Consider the following 17,978-nt stretch of genomic DNA (forward strand, 5'->3'; position numbering starts at 1 on the left):
TGCCACTTAGTCTAGGTGTATAGTAGGCTATACCATCTAGGCTTGTGTGTACACTCTATGGTGTTTACACAACAAAATTGCCTAACTCCACATTTCTCAGAATGTGTTCCTGCTGTTAAGCAATGCATGACTACTAGAAAGTGTGATGAGTGTTATAAGGGTGATGTGCAGGTACTGAGAGGTATGATGGGGGTGTGACCTTGTCTGGAGAATTAGGGAAGGCTTCTCTCCATTTGCAAGACACAATAGGCTTTAATCTAATATGAGACTTACTGAGTTTTCTAGAATGATTCTCAACAGAACTCACTGCATTGAACTTGCTGAGGATCATTCTAGAAAGAAAAACTGTCTTCCATGAAACTGGTCCCTGTTGCCAGAAATGTTCCCAACATTTTGGCACCAGGGACCGATTTCATGGAAGATAATTTTTTCATGGGCAGGAAGTGGTGGTGGTTTTGGGATGAAACTGTTCTCCCTCAGATGATCAGGCATTAGTTAGATTCTCATAAGGAGCATGCCACCTAGATCCCTCACATGCACAGTTCACAACAGGGTTCACACTCTTATGAGAATCTAATGCTCACCACTGATGTGACAGGAGGTGGAGCTCAGGCGGTAATGCTCACTCGCCTGCTGCCCACTTGCTGTACAGCCCAGTTCCTAACAGGCCATGAACCAGTATTGGTCTGGGGCCCGGGGCTGGGGACCCCTGTCTTAAAGGGAGCCCAACAGCTGCTGCGTATAGCACTTCTTTTACCCCTCACACAGGCAGACAGGTGTGGTTACCACAGGCAAAATCCAAGGTGGGATGTATAACCTAGTCATGCAGAAGCAGCAGCCTTGTTTCCAACTAGTCCTTTTTTTTCCCCCAAGTCTTTTGCCTCCAAAGTCTCTTATTACAATACTACACTGCTATAAAAAGTCCAAAAAACTATTTTAGCTGTTGAAAACTCAAACAACATCATGCACAAAATGAATCAAGTGTGATATGTATATGACAATAGAGAGTGGTGGGGAAAGTAGAGAGGCAGAGGACACATGCCATGCTTAACAGCAGTCAAACTTGAGTTATTTTTTTTATTTCAATAGGTTTTGGGGCAACAGGTGGTACTTGGTTACATGAATAAGTTCTTTAGTGGTGATTTCTGAGATTTTGGTGCATGAACTGGTCTTCTTTTTAGCTTTTATTTGAAGTTCAGGGCTACATGTGCAGGTTTGTTATATAGGTAAATTTGTGTACAGATTATTTTATCACTCAGATATTAAATCTAGTACCCATTAGTTATTTTTCCTGATTCTCTTCCTTCTTTCAACCTCCACCATCCAGTAGGTCCCAGTATCTATCGTTCCCCACTGTGTGTCCATGTGTTCTCACCATTTATCTCCCATTTACAAGTAAGAACATGTAGTATTTGGTTTTTCTGTTCCTGCATTAGTTTGTTAAGGTTAATGGCCTCCAGTTACATCCATGTTCTCGCAAAGTAATAGAACTCTTTCTTTTTATGGCTGCATAGTATTCCACAGCATACATGCACCACATTACCTTTATCCAGTCTGTCACTGATGAGCATCCAGGTTGCCTCCATGTCTTTGCTATTGTGAATAGTGTGGCAATGAACACTCACGTGCATGTGTCTTTACAATATAATGGTTTATATTCCTTTGGGTATATACCCAGTAATGGGCTTGCTGGGTCAAATGGTAGTTCTGTTTTTAGGTCTTTGAGGAATTGCCACAGTTTTCCACAATGGTTGAGCTAATTTGCACTCCCAACAACAGTGGATAAATGTTCCTTTTTCTCTGCATCCATGCCAGCATCTGTTATTTTTTGACTTTTTAATGTAGCCATTCTGACTGGTGTGAGATGGTATCTCATTGTGGTTTTGATTTGTATTTCTCTAATGATCAACGATGTACAACTGGTCTTTATAGGGCTCTTGTCTCTAAGTTTATGGGCCAGGCACATCTCTCTCAGTCTAGGTACAATATAAATGCTCCAGAGTTTTATGGTAAGCCAACTCCTAGTACACAGCATTCCACACTGATCACAACATGCTCGCTTCTGAGGAAATGGCACTCTGAGAAGGCAGGTCTGTGATCATCTTCCCAGGCAGGCTTTGGTCTGTTCGGGGCCCAGACTAGTCTTCACCCTCCGGTCACTGCTTCCTCCCCTGCTGACTAATTCATAGTGACTACAACTCAGATCTGAAGTCTAAGTAGGAGGTTCCAGTAGATAAAGAGAAAGAGTGAACAATTCCAGACAGTAGGCACAGCAAAGGTGAGCATAAGGTCTTGGAGCACAAGAGCATGTAGGGAATGATAAGAAGCCCAGTAGCTTTTTGGGCAGACGGGCAAGAGAGCAGGCAGGAACAGAGACAAGGGCCAACCATGAAGGACCTGATAGCTCATCAGTGCCAACGATTTTGGTCTTGATCACAAAGGAAGCAGGAGACATGGAAAGGTTTTAGGGCAGGCAGATGACCTGGGCAGATTAGACATATTTTAAATGCCACCATGGCTTCTGTGTAGAGAATGGATGCATAGAATAGATGAGGAAGCCAATTACAAGACTGTAGTAGAAAGAATAGGGAAATGGGCTAAATGCCCCACTTGAAAGGCACACAGTGGAAAGCTGGATAAAAAAGCAAGACCCAATGGTATGCTGTCTTCAAAAGACTCATCTTACATGTAATGACATCCATAGGCTCAAAATAAAAGAAATGGAGGAAAATATACCAAGCAAATGGAAATCAGATAAAAAGCAGGAGTTGCAATCTTAATTTCAGACAAAACAGACTTTAAACCAACAAAGATAAAAAAATAGATAAAGAAGGGCATTACAAAATGGTAAAAGGTTCAATTCAACAAGAAGACCTAACTAATCAAAAGGTATATGCACCCAAGACAGGAGCACCTAGATTCATAAGGCAAGTTCTTAGAGACCTACAAAGAGGCTTAGACTCCCACACGAGAATAGTGGGAGACTTCAACACAGCACTGACAGTATTATACAGATCACTGGGGCAGAAAATTAACAAAGATATTCAGGACCTGAATTCGACATTGGACCAAATGAACCTGTTGGACCTCTACAGAACTCTCCACCCCAAAACAACAGAATATACATTCTTCTCATCACCACATGGCACATACTCTTAAACTGACCACATAATGGAACATAAAACAAGCCTCAGCAAATGCAAAAGAACCAAAATCATACCAAACATACTCTCAGACCACAGCACAATAAAAATAGAAGAAAAGACTAAAAAAAATCACTCAAAACCATGCAGTTACATGGAAATTAAACAACATGCCTCTGAATGACTTTTGAGTAAATAATCAAATTAAAGCAGAAATCAAGAAGTTTTTGGAACTAATGAGAACAAAGATACAATATGCCAGAATCTCTGGGACACAGCTGAGGCAGTGTTAAGAGAAAATTCATAGAACTAAATGCCCACATCAAAAACTTAGAAATAACTTAACAATGTCACATCACAATGGAAAGAGTTAGATAAGCAAGAGCAAAGCTAGCAGAAGACAAAAAATAAGGAAATCCAAATAAACACAATTAGAAATGACAAAGGGGATGTTACCACTGACCCCACATAAATAAAAATAACCATCAAAAACTACTACAAACACCTCTAAGCACACAAACTAAGAATACCTGGACACAAACACCCTGCCAAGAATGAACCAGGAAGAAACTGATTCCCTGAATAGACCAATAACAAGCTCCAAAACTGAATCTATAGTAAATAGCCTACCAACCAAAAAACTCCCAAGACCAGGTGGATCCATACCTGAATTCTACTAGATGTAGAAAGAAGAGCAGGTACCATTCCTACGGAAACTATTCCAAAAATTGAGGAGCAGGGACTCCTCCCCAAATCATTCAATGAGACCAGCATCATCCTGATACCAAAACTTGGCAGAGGCACAACAAAAAAAGAAAACCTTAGGTCAATATCCTTGATGAACATTGATGCAAAAATCCTCAACAAAATACTTGCAAACCTAATCCAGCAGCACATTAAAAAGCTAATCCACCACAATCAAGTAGGCTTCATCCTTGGGATGCATAGTTATTTCAACATATGCAAATCAATAAATGTGATTCATCAGAACTAAAGTCAAAAAACACATGATTATTTCAATAGTTGCAGAAAAGGCTTTTGATAAATTCAACATCCCTTCACGTTCAAAACTCTCAAAACACTAGATATTGAAGGAACGTACCTCAAAATAATAAGAGCCATCTATGACAAACCCACAGCCAACATCATACTGAATGGGGAAAAGCTGGAAGCATTCTCCTTGAAAAGTAGTACAAGACAGGATACCCTCTCTCACCACTCCTACTCAACATAGTATTGGGCGTCCTGGACAGAGCAATCAGGAAGAAAAGGAAAATAAAGGACATCCAAATAGGAAAAGAAGAAGTCAAACTATCCCTATTTGCAGGTAACATGACTCTATATCCAGAAAACCCCATAGTCTCAGCTCAAAAGCTCCTTCAGCTGATAAACAACTCCAGCAAAGTTTCAAGATACAAAATCAATGTACAAAAATCACTAACATTCCTGTATGCCAACAGCCAAGCCGAGAGCCAAATCAGGAATGCAATCCTATTCATGATTGTGACAAAAGAATAAAATACATAGGAATACAGCCAACAGGGAGGTGAAAGATCTCTACAGTGAGAATTGCTAAACACTGCTCAAAGAAATTAAAAATGACACAAACAAATGGAAAAACATCTCATGCTCATGGATAGGAAGAATCAATATCATTAAAATGGGCATACTGCCTAAAGCAATTTACAGATTCAATGCTATTCCTATCAAATTACCAATGACATTCTTGACAGAATTTTAAAAATGCTATTTTAAAATTTATATGGAATCAAGAAAGAGCCCAAATACCCAAGGCAATCCTAAGTAAAAAGTACAGAGCTGGAGGCATCACATTTCCCAATTTCAAAATATACAACAAGGCTACAGTAACCAAAACAGCATGGTACTGATACAAAAACAGTCATATACGTCAATGTACAGAATAGAGAGCCCAGAAATAAGGCTGCACACCTACAACCACCTGATCTTGAACAAAGCTGACAAAACAAGCAATGGGGAAAACACCCTATTCAATAAATGGTGCTGGAATAACTGGCTAGCTATATGCAAAAGATTGAAACTGGACTCCTTTCTTACACCATATACAAAAAATCAACTCAAGATGGATTAAAGACTTAAATGTAAATCCCCAAACTATAAAAACTCTGGAAGACAACCTAGGCAATACCATTCTGGATATAGAAATGGGCAAAGATTTCATGATGAAGATGCCAAAAGCAATCAGATGCCAAAATTTGACAAATGGGATCTAACTAAACTTAAGAGCTTCTGCACAGAAAAACAAAAACAAAAACAAAGAACTATTAGCAGAGTAAACAGACAACCTACAGAATGGGAGAAAATATTTGCAAACTATGCATCTGTTAAAGGTCTGATATTCAGCATCTGTAAGGAACTTAAACAAATTTACAATAAGAAAACAACGCCATTGAAAAGTGGGCAAAGGACATGAATAGACCTTTTTTTTTTTTTTAAGAAGACTTACATGCAGCCAATAAGCATATGAAAAAAAGCTCAACATCACTCACCATTAGACAAATGCAAATCAAAACCAAAATAAGATACTATTTCACACCAGTCAGAATGGCTATCATTAGAAAGTCAAAAAATAACAGATGATGGCAATGTTGTGGAGAAAAGGGAACACATACACTGGTAGTAGAAGTATAAATTAGTTCAACCATTGTGGAAAGCAGTGTGGCAATTCCTCAAAGACCTAAAACAGAACTACTGTTGCTGGATTCATCCCAGCAATCGCATTACTGGGTAGGTACCCAGAGGAATATAAATCATTCTACTGTAAAGACACACACACATGCATGTTCATTGCAGCACTATTCACAATAGCAAAGACATGGAAGCAACCTGAATGCCCATCAGTGACAAACTGGATAAAGAAAATGTGGTACACATACACCATGGAATACTATGCAGCCATAAAAAAGCACGAGATTATGTCTTTTGCTGGAACATGGATGGAGTTAGAGGCCATTAGCCTTAGCAAACTAAAGCAGGAAACAGAAAACCAAATACTGCATGTTCTCATTTGTAAGTGGGAGCTAAATGATGAGAACTCATGGACATAGAGAAGAAAAACAGCTACTGCAGCTGACTTGAGGATGAAGGGTAGGAGCAGCAAGAAGACCAGAAAAAATAACTGTTGGGTATTAGGCTTAGTACCTGGGTGATGAAATAATCTGTACAACAAACCCCTGTGACATGAGTTTAACCTATGTAACTAACCTGCACATGTACCCCAGAACCTAAAATAGTAGGTAAAAATAAATAAATAGAAAAAATTGTGGAGATTGAAGAGGGGGTGTTGGTGTGTATTTGTGTGTACAAAGCCATGTGTAAGAGAGTGGTGGGAAGCACAAAGGAGAGAAAACTGTTACAAATGTTTCTCATATCGGTGTGAGTGAGTGATAATGTCATTAGCTGAGATAGGGATGCTGGCAGAGAGGCTGAATCACCTGTATAAGTTGATGAGAAGGTGCCCCCAGAGAGGAGCAGATTGAACAAAACAGGCTTATATTTTGAATGGTGACCAAGAAATGAGGGAGATTAAATGCGATAGGTCCATCCTCAACAGACTCCTAGAAGTTAGAGGGCACTGGGACTTCACAGAATTTCCTCCAGGTCTGGTGAGAAAGAGGGCACAATGGATGCCCTCCTCCTCAGTCACCCTAAAGCAAAACTTACCACTCACAAAGTCCCACTCTGCCCACCAGGCAAATTCCAATCAGCTTGTCAGGTCCTCTGATTAAAACACATGAACAGCTCAGGCTCACCAGGCATCTGAAAAAAATCTTGGGTAAAAAGGAGGCCAAGATAAAGCCATAGAAAATGTGGCCATGAACAAAACAAAGGAACCAGAAAGGGCTCCGAAAACTTTGAATAGTGTCCTTGGTGAAATTAAAAGAGATAATACATACATAAAACAAAAAGCAGCTTGTTGTGAAAAAACAAAAACAAAAAGACAAGAAACTTATTAGAAATTAAACATTATTATACAAAAATCAACATTAGAACTAAAAGATGAAGTTGACAAAATAGCCTCCAAAGTAGGAAAAAGACAGAGAACAGAAAATCTGAGAGTAAATGTCAATCCAAAAGTTCCAATTTTTGACTAAGTAGGAATTCTAGAACTAGAGCACTGATTAAACTAAAGGGAGGAAATTAGTGAAGAAATGATGCAGAGAATTTACCTGGGACTAAAGATGCAAGTCCCTCAGTGCTCCAGAAAGTACCCAACACAGTGAATGAGAAAGGATCATGCCGAGGACATTATCATGGCATTTCAGAACTTTCTGGAAAAAGATTTTAAAACTAAAGGGCAAAAGAAGGTCACCCACAACGGAACAAAAATCAAACTGGCGTAAGAATTCTTTTTTTTTTTTTTTGAGACGGAGTCTCGCTCTGTCGCCCAGGCTGGAGTGCAGTGGCCGGATCTCAGCTCACTGCAAGCTCCGCCTCCCGGGTTTACGCCATTCTCCTGCCTCAGCCTCCCGAGTAGCTGGCACTACAGGCGCCCTCCACCTCGCCCGGCTAGTTTTTTTTGTTTTGTTTTGTATTTTTTTTAGTAGAGAGGGGGTTTCACCGTGTTAGCCAGGATGGTCTCGATCTCCTGACCTCGTGATCCGTCCGTCTCGGCCTCCCAAAGTGCTGGGATTACAGGCTGGAGCCACCGCGCCCGGCCAAAAATTCTTAATATCAACACAGGATAATAGCTGAGCAGTGCTTTCATATTGCTAAGGAAAAATCTGCAACTCAGAATTCTATTTCTGGCCAAACTACCAATTGATTGTGAAAATGGAATAAATATATATTCATATATGCAAAGATTACACAGTCTTCTTAAGAAGCTAATTGAGAGGTGCTCCAGAAGAATGAGGGAGTAAAACATGAAAAAGCAACATGAAAAAGCCAAGAAAAAATGTCTACCATAGCAAGAAGTTAATCAACACGAACTACAATTGATAAATCAAATATCAGTATAAGCACTATTTAGACATACAGAGGTAGAAGAGTTAACAGTGGTTGAATTTGGGGTATATAAATGACAGTCAAAAAATGATACAATTGATTTCATTATAAACTTTTTGGTGCATGTAATTTTTAAGCCATGTGCATGTATTACTTTGATTAAAATACTATTCATAAAAAAACTAAGAAATATATACCCTTAGTACATTTTATAGATACACTCAATAATGTGTGTTTTGGTAATATGGGAAAAGACCTATGTTCAAAGATATTCATTGCCCAAATGTTTGTAAGAGTGAAGGACTGTCAATTACTGAAACCTAAATATTCATCATTAGCAGAGCAGTTAAATCATAGAACTATAGACATGAAAAGAAATAAGATATCTCCCTGTATGGTGATATGAAAAGAGCTGTAAACTATATTGTTCCACTAAAAAAAGCAAGGTGCAGGAGAGTGTGCAAAGCATGTTTCCATTTTTGTGTATTATAAAAGTTGTGTATAGATATAGATGTGCTGTACAGCCATAGCAAACTTCTGGAAATTTACAAAAGTACCTGTTAACTATTGCCTCTAGGAAGTGGGATCAGGAGACAGGGAAGAGAGGAAGACTTAATATTCATTATATGTGCTTTTTTACTGTTCATTGTTCACGTGTTACTGTACTCAATTTTTCAATGAAAAACTATCTTATATGAATTTATTGATCAGTTCATTAGCAAAAGAGTCTTGTCAGACAGGGCAATGGCCACTTTAAAAATACTGCCTCTAGGGCTCCTGGTGTGAGCCCATCAGAAAAACCAGTGTTGTTGGAAGGAAAGGGAAGCTTGGCTGTGGCATATATAATTATTTCTCTGTTTCTTTCCAATATCTAGTTCCTGTTCCAAACAATATGAATGTAACCACACCAAAATTAATCCTGACTATAATTATACGAATTTTGACAACTTTGGCTGGTCTTTTCTTGCCATGTTCCGGCTTATGACCCAAGATTCCTGGGAGAAGCTTTATCAACAGGTTATCTATTTATAGTCTCTCTTTTTCCTCTCTCCCTCCATCCTTTTCCTTCCCCCTCTATCTATCACTTATCTGTTTATCTACCATTTATTTATAACTACCATTCATCCCCCACTTTTATCATCTGTCTCATATTTAACAGTCATACTGTTAAATTCTGCCTTACTAATTCTGTTAGAAACTTCAAGAAAATTGGCCGGGCACGCTGACTCAATGCCTGTAATCCCAGCACTTTGGGAAGTTGAGGCTTGAGGTCAGCTGTTCAAGACCAGCCTGGCCAATATGGTGAAACCTCATCTCTACTAAAAATGCAAAAATCAGCAGGGCGTGGTGGCAAGTGCCTGTAATCCCTGCTATTCAGAAAGCTGAGGCAGGAGAATCACTCGAACCTAGGAGGTGGAGGTTGCAGTGAGCCGAGATCATACTACTGTACTCCAGCCTGGGTGATAGAGTGCAATTCCGTCTCAAAAAAAAAAAAAAAAAAAGGAAAGAAAGAAAAGAAACTTCAAGAAAAATTTAAATGCAATATTTGGAAGAAGACTCCAAAAAACCCCTCCTCTTCCTAGAAATATTAGTCCCCTCCAGATTCCCTACTGCCTGAAGTTTTGCCACTAGCACTCTCTCTCTTGCCACTTTTATTTTAAAAATGCAGATACTCTTGAGAGAGTTATAGATAGTAAAGTCACTGAAACTTCCATATGAAGGTGTGGATAGTATCTCCCCACTGAGAGACAGGACATCAGGAATCCCTGGGATATTAGGGAAGCTATGGATGATTCTGTGGTCAACTGAGCCCACCAGTGCTGGGGAAGATCAATTTTCTGCTACTGTGTGGTCCTTGCTTGAGGTGATGGTCACCCTCCTGTGGAAGAAGGTTTGAGATGCAAGAGCATGCTCTGTCCTTTGCAGACCCTGCGTACTGCTGGACTCTACTCAGTCTTCTTCTTCATTGTGGTCATTTTCCTGGGCTCCTTCTACCTGATTAACTTAACCCTGGCTGTTGTTACCATGGCGTATGAGGAGCAGAACAAAAATGTAGCTGCAGAGATAGAGGCCAAGGAAAAGATGTTTCAGGAAGCCCAGCAGCTGTTAAAGGAGGAAAAGGAGGTAGGGACATGGGGTCAGACAGTGGGATCTGGTTTGGGGAGGGGAAGAGGTCCCCAGAGGCAATGTGACCTGAGACTCAAGGCTGCCACCCTTGGCCTGGTCTCAGCACTTTCTCTCCTGGTGCTTTTCTGAGAATATAAGTCCCTTGCAGAATGACTGTGCAGCTATCTTTCACAAAATTGTCCAGGCACCAGGCCCTTGAAAACAGGGAACTCTTGGCCTTGATGCTTTTTGACCTTCTGAAGCCTAAGCCTTCTAAGACATGCCCCAAATTACTGACTAGATGATACAACATAAGTTTATGTAAATCCAGACTGTGCTCCAGGCTTTCTTGTGGAAATCTGGAGATGTTTGTGTTCGGGGTCTTTGCTTGAAGTGGACTCTAGAACAATGATCACCTCTCCCCGTTTGAAATCCTTGTCATATTTATAGGCCATTCTAATAGTTTCCGTGGAATCTTTAGATTCTTCCAGCTCAAGTCTAGGATTTGCAGGACAGGGACCATGTTTTATACTTGCACCGATCCTCTCTAAGATTTGTCAGAAGGATGCCCATCATAAGTGCTTAACGTCTGCATTATCAGGCATAAGTATTTATTGAGTGCCTAGCACATACTGGACACTGTGGTAAGGGGCAGTGACACAGAGATATGAAAGAGTCAATGCTGCTTTTGGTGGCTGCAATTTCTGTGCAAAAACAGGACATGTTTCCCCAGATAAATAATAACAGAGCTAGCATAGTCCAGATAGATGATGAGCAATTTAAATGTTTCAGAGCTACCAGAAGAGAGATTTTCACCACTCTAAGGTCGGGGTCATTTGCAATGTTTCATGAGGAGGTGTAATCTATTCTTTAATTGCTTTTGTTCAATTTGAAGGCTCTGGTTGCCATGGGAATTGACAGAAGTTCACTTACTTCCCTCGAAACATCATATTTTACCCCCCAAAAGAGAAAGCTCTTTGGTAATAAGAAAAGGAAGTCCTTCTTTTTGAGAGAGTCTGGGAAAGGCCAGCCTCCAGGGTCAGATTCTGATGAAGATTCCCAAAAAAAGGTAAGTCTTATCCAGTGCATTAGTGATACCATAGTGCTGTCCCGGGGACAGGTCTAATTGCCAATCACATTGAAATAATTCATTTTTTCATTTACTCATTTATTCATTCATCCATTTGCACATACTTTCATGCATCCATGTGTCTTTTCAATTATCCATTTATTTGTAAACATCAATGTAGAGTGTTTACAGTGTGTACTATCTTCTTGGCACTGGGATAGCTACTAGGGATACATGATTTATACTCCACAGAGTGTACGGCTAATGATGAAGACATACTGATAGAAGGCAGTTACGAGTCAATGTGATGACTGATGTGCTGTCCACTGTGGGAGAACAGAGGAGGAACTATGTGTCAGTGTGGGCTCCCTTGGAAGCAAACCCAAAGACATTACAGTGCAAGTAGATTATTTGGGAAGTGATCCTAGGAAGCACTGGGAAAGGAGGGAAGAAACGCTATATGGAATGAAAGGTAACCAGTGAAGATGCATTATCAAGCCAGTTACCACTGAAGCCAGGTAGTTGGAGTTTAATCCTTTTGAAGTAAGGGCATCAGAGTGTGTAATATATATATATATATGTGTGTGTGTGTGTGTGTATATATATATGTTGGTATATATACCAACTTTTGTCCATCATAGATTAAAGATTGCTGAAAACTGAAGACAATAATTTCCCTCTAATTTCCTACTTGCCGTGCACTAAAGAAGCGGGGATTTGAGTCATCAGAGAAAGTCCTCAAGTAAGGACATATGGGTGGGAAAACCAAGAGCATCCAGAATTCATGGGGCCTGGGGGAAAAGCAGTAGATAAGAAAAGGGTCCCCAGAAGATGCAGGGATGTTGACTAGATGTATCAGTTGAAAGGATGAATTCACCAGCAAAAGGAAAAAGAAAGCATTACCTGCAGAGAGAACAGAATGTGCAAAAGCCTAGAAGCGAAGGCAAGCAGGAGAACATGACCCATTAGAAAATTTGCAAGTGCGTGTGTGTGTGTGCATGTGTGCTCATGTGTGCACATGTGTGATGAGGCTGGGGGAGGGTGGGTGGCACGAGGCTATAGTGATCAGTTGGGGGAACACAAAAGAGTTTACCCTTTGCAAAGAGGGCAAGGGGTAAAGAGCATTGAAAGGTTTATGTAAGAAAGAGATATGACTGGATTTATGAAATCTTGGATGCATTGAAGACAGGGGATTGGAGGAGGGCAAGACTGGAGGCAACCAGTTAAGAGGTTGTTGTGGTAACCAAATAAGAGGTACCTGTGGCTTAAACCAAGGTTAGGGAAGTGAGGATGAAGAGCAATTAACAGATGACCGTGATCTGCAGAAGATGAAATTTAGCAGTTGAGTTGATGGACAGCGTGGAGATAAGGCCTGGTTTCTGACATGATTAGCTAACTTGATGGAGGGTAATTTATGGAGACAGGAAAGGTACACATTTTGGGAGTGGAAAGATAGCTCGTTCAGTTTTGAATGTGCCAATTTCGAGATGCTTATGGGACCTCCAAGCAGGGATGTTGATTAGGCAGCGTGATGTGCAGAAATGAAGCTGGCGGGGGCGATTGGGGGGCGGCGGGGAGGGATGGGCCGCAGAAAAGGTTATTCTTATCATTAAGGTAGGGGATGTTCAGACATATTTTAATTGTCCAGAGAAAAGTCAGAAGAGAGGAAGATGCTAAAGATATAGGTAAAGATGGCAAGAGCCACTTTCCTGAGATAGAGGGAGATGCAGTAGGTAGAAGGTGGATATGTATGCCTGATAATGCGGTGGGGAAAAGGAATCGAGGGGCCTTTGCAGAAGTAGGTAGAAGGATCCCATCCACTGCTATGATCAATTCTCTGCTGTAGTAATAGGGAGAGAGCTCATAGAAAGACTATCTAGATTGACTTATCACAAAAGGATAGTTCCCTCTGGGGCCCTGGTCAGTCAGAACCCTTGGAAAATAAGCCATTAGGAAAACCCAAATTTTCTGGATAACTGGAGGTTTGCATTCTTTAATTCCAGTAACTTTAGAATGGAGGTGAATGTGAGACAGTCAGCTAACCCTTGGGCACAGCTTGAGAGTGTGCTTGAGGTTTGGGATATAGATTTTGTGATATTTAGTGGGATTGTTCTTTTTAGTTACTGATCGTTTTAAAAATCAGTGTAGGCAGTTGTTCACTTCACAACTGGAGCCAGCACTTCACAATCTGGCTCCAGTCCACCTTTCTAAATTTGTACTCCACTTCTGCCCCTTTAAACATTGTTTTCAAATTGGATTCTATATTGCTTTCATACCCTGAACCATTGCTTACTAGTTTTTGCAAAATTTTGTTTGCTCTTTGTTGGAAGTGAATAAAACACAGAGAAAGTAAAATCTCTGTAGATAGGACCCTAGAAATGTGCATGCATAGGAAATATGAATGATCAAACCAGATTTCTCTTATCTGTTAAAAATGAAATAAGAAAGCTGAATATTTGGCATGCTGTAAAACAAGGTGAGTAGACCTATAGAAAATGTTGAGCACTTTTGTTATATGTAGCATTGGAACAAAGTAGTTAAGTTTTGAGGAGAGGCAGCCCCTGTCTTTAGAAGGTGCGCCATGCTTTCTCTTACAGCCACAGCTCCTAGAGCAAACCAAACGACTGTCCCAGAATCTATCACTGGACCACTTTGATGAGCATAGAGATCCTCTCCAAAGGCAGAGAGCACTGAGTGCTGTCAGCATCCTCACCATCACCATGAAGGGTAAGTTCCACCTTCCAATCCAAGGGAAAGCCTACTTCAATGACGTCCTTCCATTCTTCTTCTTCCCAATCCCCTAGAAGCCCTCTGCAAAGGAGGCTGTTTTGGAACCAACCCACTCTACTGTCCTGCAAAGAGTGACTTTCTTTGCTTCTTTGGAGCAAGTAAACAAAGTGACTCACAAGAAACAGACCTTTCTTGAGGGCTCACTCTAAACTGGCACTTGGAGAGTGGTGGAAGCTGGCTAGACTTGGGATGGGACTTCAGACCAAATGCGTAAACAGGGCCTCACAACCAGGCCAGGGAGTCATAAGAGATCCAAGTGACAACAATAGTCAGTCAAAGAACAGAAGACCTTGGAGTCTCCAGGAGGTGGCAGTTGTTATTGAAGTTAGAGTCAGAAACCCCACATGGGCAATTGAAGACCTGTGTAGATAGGCTGGAACCATCTGATGGACCAGATTAACAGCAGGTAACAGGACCCCACCCCAGAGGTTGGTGTTCAGGAGCAGAATCAAGTCCCTGAAAGGGGAGTGGGTGTCAAATAGGTCCTCTAGCACTTTTAAGCCTACTGCATCATTTCCTTTGCCCTGCATGTGTCCCTGCAGTGGTGCCAGGGAAATCAGTGGTGTCAGGGAAATCAGGGGTGGTCTGAACTCAACTAGTGGATAGAGCCCCTTTTACTGTTTCAGTGCTTACAGATGCCCCTTCCCTTGAGCCCTGGTTGCTCCTTTTGCCTCTGTTATAGCTGACCTTATGGTCTGTCTTGAGTGGACATAACTTGGGCCTGTATCTATCTCTCTCTTGGATTCACAGCCAGCCAATATTGACTTCCACATCTATATATCTAACAGCAAAGCCCAGTTCCTGGATGCTCAGTAAGAGTGTAAATATTTGATGGATTTGACTGTGCCGCATGCGAGTTGTATGTGGAATATTGTCTCTTCTGCACTATGATTGGTGGAAAAACCTTTCTGGCTATACAAATCAAAGTCTTTCACAACTGATCATGTATCAGGAGGCCCTGGGGAAGAGGGAGGAAGGAATGCAGTCAGGCAAAGGGCATCTGGATTGCTTCAGAGCTAACTCCTCAACCTCTCGCTCATTCTCCTCCAGAACAAGAAAAATCACAAGAGCCTTGTCTCCCTTGCGGGGAAAACCTGGCATCCAAATACCTCGTGTGGAACTGCTGCCCCCTGTGGCTGTGCATTAAGAAGGTCCTGAGAACTGTGATGACTGATCCATTTACTGAGCTGGCCATCACCATCTGCATCATCATCAACACTGTCTTCTTGGCCATGGAGCATCACAAGATGGAGCCCAGTTTTGAGAAGATGTTGAATACAGGGAATTTGGTAACATTATGCTTTTTAAAAATAAAAAACAAATTCCAAACTTTAAAGTATAACTCTTCAAAGTCTAAACATTTTGTGAATGACCTAACCTAACCTAGGTTTTTGGTCCCCTTCAGTGGAGTATAGGGAAAAGATGGCTGTTGCGGTTTTACTTTTACCCAGTTCATTTCAGAAATTGTCCATGTGTCCTGAGTTGACCCTCTGGTATGTTCAGGTATCTCTTTAGTCATTCAGTGGTAAGCCAGATGCAAGCAGACATCTGAAAAGGTCAGCTCTCTGAGATAATCAAGAAAATGTTAACCATATCCAGAGAACCATGGTAATGACTGCTGTGGTCCCAGTGATATTCATGCCATCATTTGCCACAAAATAATGTGACTACCATTGCTAGGTGTTATTCTCCCTGGAAAGATGGATCAGGGCCTGGCAGCTGTGGGAGGTTCACTTTTCTGGGAGGGGTTGTTTAGGGGGTGGTCAGGGTGAGGTGGGGTCAATTTCCAGACTTGAGCCTGCTTCAATATGTTTCTCATTGGATAGATCTAGTCTCAGTTAAATTGGGAAAACTAAGGGGAGCAGACTTTTCAAGGACTGTTCACTTCAGTTTATGGTTCTTGTGGAGGGCATTTTTCTCAAAGAAAAGTTAGTCCCTCGAATATCAGAAACAATAAGTAATTGCCCACCAGATGATCTACCCTAATTAGCTGATGGGTTAATGAGCTAAAAACCTTACCAGAATATCTAGCCTTTTCTTCTTAAACTTTTGTTTTATTTTTCTAATTTAAAAAATAATAAATGCTGTTTTATTTTTTAAAAATAAAGAAAAATATAAATAAGGGAAATAGAATAAACTCATGTCCCATGTACCTACTGACAAAGATGATCATTTTTAGCATTGCAGAATATTTCCAAGCAATATGTAAGCATGTGTGTATGTATGTATTTTTATTTAGTTTTTTTCTCCTTTTTTGGTATATTTTTTGTTTGTGATGTCTTTTTACATGTCTTTAAAAAAATTGTTTTACATTGTTAAGAACCCACTGCGGCCAGGCACAGTGGCTCACGCCTGTTATCCCAGCACTTTGGGAGGCTGAGGCGGGCGGATCATGAGGTCAGGAGATCGAGACCATCCTGGCTAACATGGTGAAACTCCATCTCTACTAAAAATACAAAAAATTAGCCGGGCGTGGTGGTGGGCACCTGTAGTCCCAACTACTTGGGAGGCTGAGGCAGGAAAATGGCATGAACCCAGGAGGCGGATCTTGCAGTGAGCCGAGATCCTGCCACTGCACTCCAGCCTGGGTGACAGAGCGAGATTCCATCTCAAAAAAAAAAACAAAAAACACCCACTACACCTATTGAATTATTGAATCAGGAGTTCATTCACAGAGCACTTTTATGCATCAAGTTTACGATGGTGTGGAACTAGAGGCAGGTCCTGTCATCTTTAGCTCCACATCCCTCCACAAGGAGCAGCGATACAGTGGAACTGTAGTATAAAACCAGGGTGGTTCTCCTCACAGGCAGTCTGCACATAACACATAAATTCCTTTCTCCATGCTGCCTTTGGGAATAAATGCCTTGTGGGTGTGAATGGGTTAGACTAGATTCTATGGTGCTTGACACACCTAACACATAGTTCCTTTTCACAGATCAGGGTCTCCTGGCCATGTATTCAGCTATCCTCTGCTGAGGCATCCCAGAAATAAGCTGAAATTGTTTCAGTTGAAGGCAGAAAGCTGTGTCCACAGGGGTATGGTCAGCAGACTCCACCTTTCAGCACCTCCTGGTGGAATGGAGTTACTGAATAAGTTCTAGAGAATACTCAAAAATCCAGAGTCATCTCCGTGGACAGGGCTTCCCAGTTGCAGAGGTGATTGTTTTCATCTGCTGGTCCAAATTTAGAAAACGAGAAATACCCCCGTCTCAGATTTCCCACTGACTAGACATCCTGAGTGTGGAGGTGAAGCTACATTTTGCAGTTGGAAACTGAGTGATTGACATTCTTCTTCATTTCCTCCAGAGCAGGAGGAGCCACAGGACCACAGGGACATTGTTGTTTTTCAAGTACACAAGCAACAGCTGCACCCTAGCTCCTAAAAACTGGCAGGAAATATGTAGAACCATATACATAGCTTGTGTTTCCATTCCATGTGCCTACTCCCTGGATATACAATACCAAAATGGCAGCCACACTATGTATTGCTCCCATGGTAGTAGTGGTGGTGAGAAGCCTTGGAGTCCTGAGTTCCAAGGAACATATCAAAACTTCCCTCCTCTGATATATGGGCCAGGATTAAGTCACTCTGTGGAGTTCTGCAGGACTGGACTAGAAAATTAACTCTCTAGGATAGCGATTGCTCTAATCGGAGGGATATACTGAATGCCAAGAAGACATAAAGAAAAATTGGATTGAATTGACAACACTAATGGTCCCAAGGTATCTGGGGATGCTGTAGAGCTTGATGCCTAAAGCCTAAAGAAGATACAAGAAGGAGGAGTGAGTCAAAAGAGGTGGGGATGACTACACAATTATCTAGGACAGGCATCACTGAATGCTTTTAGATACTGATGGTGACATTGAGCAGGAGTAGATAG

The 17,978-nt window shown here is 41.1% G+C and overlaps 1 protein-coding gene across 1 annotated transcript in view; it reads left to right on the top strand.

The window, feature by feature from the left end:
* Positions 1 to 17,978, top strand: part of SCN11A (sodium voltage-gated channel alpha subunit 11) — a 116,034-nt gene that overhangs the window by 24,716 nt on the left and 73,340 nt on the right. Inside the window, exons 8-12 of the mRNA XM_003894659.5 lie at positions 9,005 to 9,146; positions 10,056 to 10,253; positions 11,131 to 11,304; positions 13,902 to 14,031; positions 15,145 to 15,383. Of these exons, the coding sequence (XP_003894708.2) occupies positions 9,005 to 9,146; positions 10,056 to 10,253; positions 11,131 to 11,304; positions 13,902 to 14,031; positions 15,145 to 15,383 (883 nt within the window). The remainder of the gene's footprint in view (positions 1 to 9,004; positions 9,147 to 10,055; positions 10,254 to 11,130; positions 11,305 to 13,901; positions 14,032 to 15,144; positions 15,384 to 17,978) is intronic.

Source organism: Papio anubis, chromosome 2 (genome assembly GCF_008728515.1).
Source record: "Papio anubis isolate 15944 chromosome 2, Panubis1.0, whole genome shotgun sequence".
Classification (NCBI taxonomy): domain Eukaryota; kingdom Metazoa; phylum Chordata; class Mammalia; order Primates; family Cercopithecidae; genus Papio; species Papio anubis.